Below are 2,437 nucleotides of genomic sequence, written 5' to 3' on the forward strand. Positions count from 1 at the left end.
CCGGAAGGGCGAGAAGCACGGCAAGGGGCTGCGGCACTTCTCCATGAAGGTCTGCGAGAAGGTGCAGCGCAAGGGGACAACGTCCTACAACGAGGTCGCCGACGAGCTGGTGGCCGAGTTCAGCGCCGCGGACAGCCACATCCTCCCCAGCGAGTCGGTGTGTGTGCCCGCGAGGGCTGCCACGGGCGGGCTGGTGCGGCTCGGCGTGGCTCCGGCCGCCGGTGTTCCGCGCACAGCGTGAAAGAGCTTTTCCCGACCGGAGCGGGCGCGTTGCCAGACGGATGCGGCATCCCCCGTGGCGGCCAGCGGGGCCCGGTCCGGAGTTTCCCCTCCGCAGAGATAGCCCCCTCGCAGGGCCTCAGGCTTACACGGCTCCATCGCGTTCCGTGGCAGGGGGACGGCCCCCAAAGGGCGCGTCGGGCTCAAGACCACCCCAGCCAGTGAGCCGCGCGCCCACGGGGTCCAGCGTGTGGGCGCACTTGCAAGCCTCTCGGGCCTCCACAGGCGTACGACCAGAAGAACATCAGGCGGCGTGTCTACGATGCCTTGAACGTGCTCATGGCCATGAACATCATCTCCAAGGAGAAGAAGGAGATCAAGTGGATCGGGCTGCCCACCAACTCGGCCCAGGAGTGCCAGAACCTGGAGGTGCGTCCTGAACACGGGGGCACACACACAGGTGCACACCGACGCACACAGTCACGCAGACACACACACAAACACTCACAGGTGCACACACACACAGGTAGGAACACAGGCGGACACACAGGCAAACGCAGATAAGCATGCAGACGCATACAGGCAGGCATACATGCAGACACACACACACAAGCAGGCACACGGACACACACGGACACACGTTCACAGACACACACGTGGCTGTGGCCCTGGCCGCCCCGGCGGGCGCTTCTGTGAGGCTCAGCAGACATGGCGTCCGGAGGGACCAGGTCAGCCCAGACCTGCATGAGGGACCAGGTCAGCCCAGACCTGCATGAGACCTCCGAGCCGTGCGAGGAGAGGGGGCAGTTTGGAAGTCGAGGAAAGCGCCCATTTTGCATAGGTCTGTCCATGTCCCTTCGGTGAAATTCCAAGTGGACCTTAGGTGACGCGGTGTGCGCGGGTCTGAATGTGCCGTGTGGAGCGGCCGTGTGATTTCTTGCTTCGGGCCCTGTCTTTCAAGGTGGAAAGACAGAGGCGGCTCGAGAGAATAAAACAGAAGCAGTCGCAGCTTCAGGAGCTGATCCTGCAGGTAAGGAGGCACCGGCCCATGGGGCCGAGGCCGCGCTTTCTGCCGAGTCGGCCTCCACAGCCGCCAGCACGGGAGGCAAGTGTCTGCTTCGAGATTCTGCACGTGGACTTCAGAGGCACGCGCGGAGCTCGCCTCGGAGTTGACGGGGCCAGTGAGCGGGTGTGTGTGTGCACATGTGTGTGGTCTGTGCGTGTGTCTGTGCGTGTGTGTCTGGGTGCATATGTTCATGTTGTGTGTATGTACGCACATGCACATGTGTGTGCTTGTGTGTGTCTGTTCATGTGTATATGCATGTGTCTGAACATGTGGCTCTGTGTGTGTGTATGTGTATCCCTGTAGGTCTGGGCGTGTGTCTGTGTGTGTTCATATCTGTTCATGTGTGTGTTCCTGTGTTTGGATATGTGGGTACATGTCTGTGTATGCATGCGCACATGTGCATATCTCAGTGTCTCTCTGTGTCTGCGTGTGTGTGTGTGTCTGCAGGTGTGTCTGCGTATGTGGGCATGTGTGTGTATGTTTGCATGAGTGGGTATATATATGTTTGTGTCTCTGCGTGTTTGTATGTGTGTGTACATGTGTGAATGTGACTCTGCGTGTGTGTAAGTGCATGTCTGTACAGGTGTGTGAGGGTGTGTCTGTGTGAGGGAGGCATAAGTGTGTGTGTGTGTGATTGCATGTCTGTGTATGTGAGCATGAGTACACGTGTGTGTGTGTGTGTGTGTGTGTGTGTGTACTGTGACATAGAATGTCTGGGTGGGAGAGGCAGGGGTGAGGCAGGGTCTGCAAACCCCTGGAGGTGGCGCTCACCCGAGTGTCTAAGTTGCTGTGGGCACGGCACATGGGGGTTTTGGCGGCTGCCGGGCAGGGGCTCCTGTGAGCTGGCCCTCCCCATGGAGAGCTGGGAGTGGGCGGTACCTGCTGCAGGGCCCGGCCTCAGGGCGTGGATGTTGGACGCAGACGTGCCACATGAATGCAAGAGCTCTCTGCGGCGGTGGTGTCCTCTGACCTCCCGGGAGGGGATGGCCCAAGCCCCCGGTGTGGGGTGTGGGGGCATGTGGTACCCAGCCTGGGAAGATTGTAGACGTTGAGGTCACCCGCCACAGGGCACCCCTGCACCAAGGACAGACGGGAGCTCCTGGGGCTGAGGGCTTCTGTCCCCGGAGGGCTGATCCCCGGCGCCTTGAGGGA

At 60.7% G+C, this 2,437-nt stretch overlaps 1 protein-coding gene across 1 annotated transcript in view; it reads left to right on the plus strand.

Annotated features, from left to right (window-relative positions):
- The window catches only part of TFDP1 (transcription factor Dp-1), a 32,740-nt gene that overhangs the window by 26,193 nt on the left and 4,110 nt on the right, over positions 1-2,437 (plus strand). Inside the window, 3 exon segments of the mRNA XM_021717617.1 lie at positions 8-157; positions 505-648; positions 1,181-1,400. Of these exon segments, the coding sequence (XP_021573292.1) occupies positions 8-157; positions 505-648; positions 1,181-1,400 (514 nt within the window).

Source organism: Carlito syrichta, unplaced genomic scaffold, assembly GCF_000164805.1.
Source record: "Carlito syrichta isolate Samal-C Ts95f unplaced genomic scaffold, Tarsius_syrichta-2.0.1 Scaffold109674, whole genome shotgun sequence".
Classification (NCBI taxonomy): domain Eukaryota; kingdom Metazoa; phylum Chordata; class Mammalia; order Primates; family Tarsiidae; genus Carlito; species Carlito syrichta.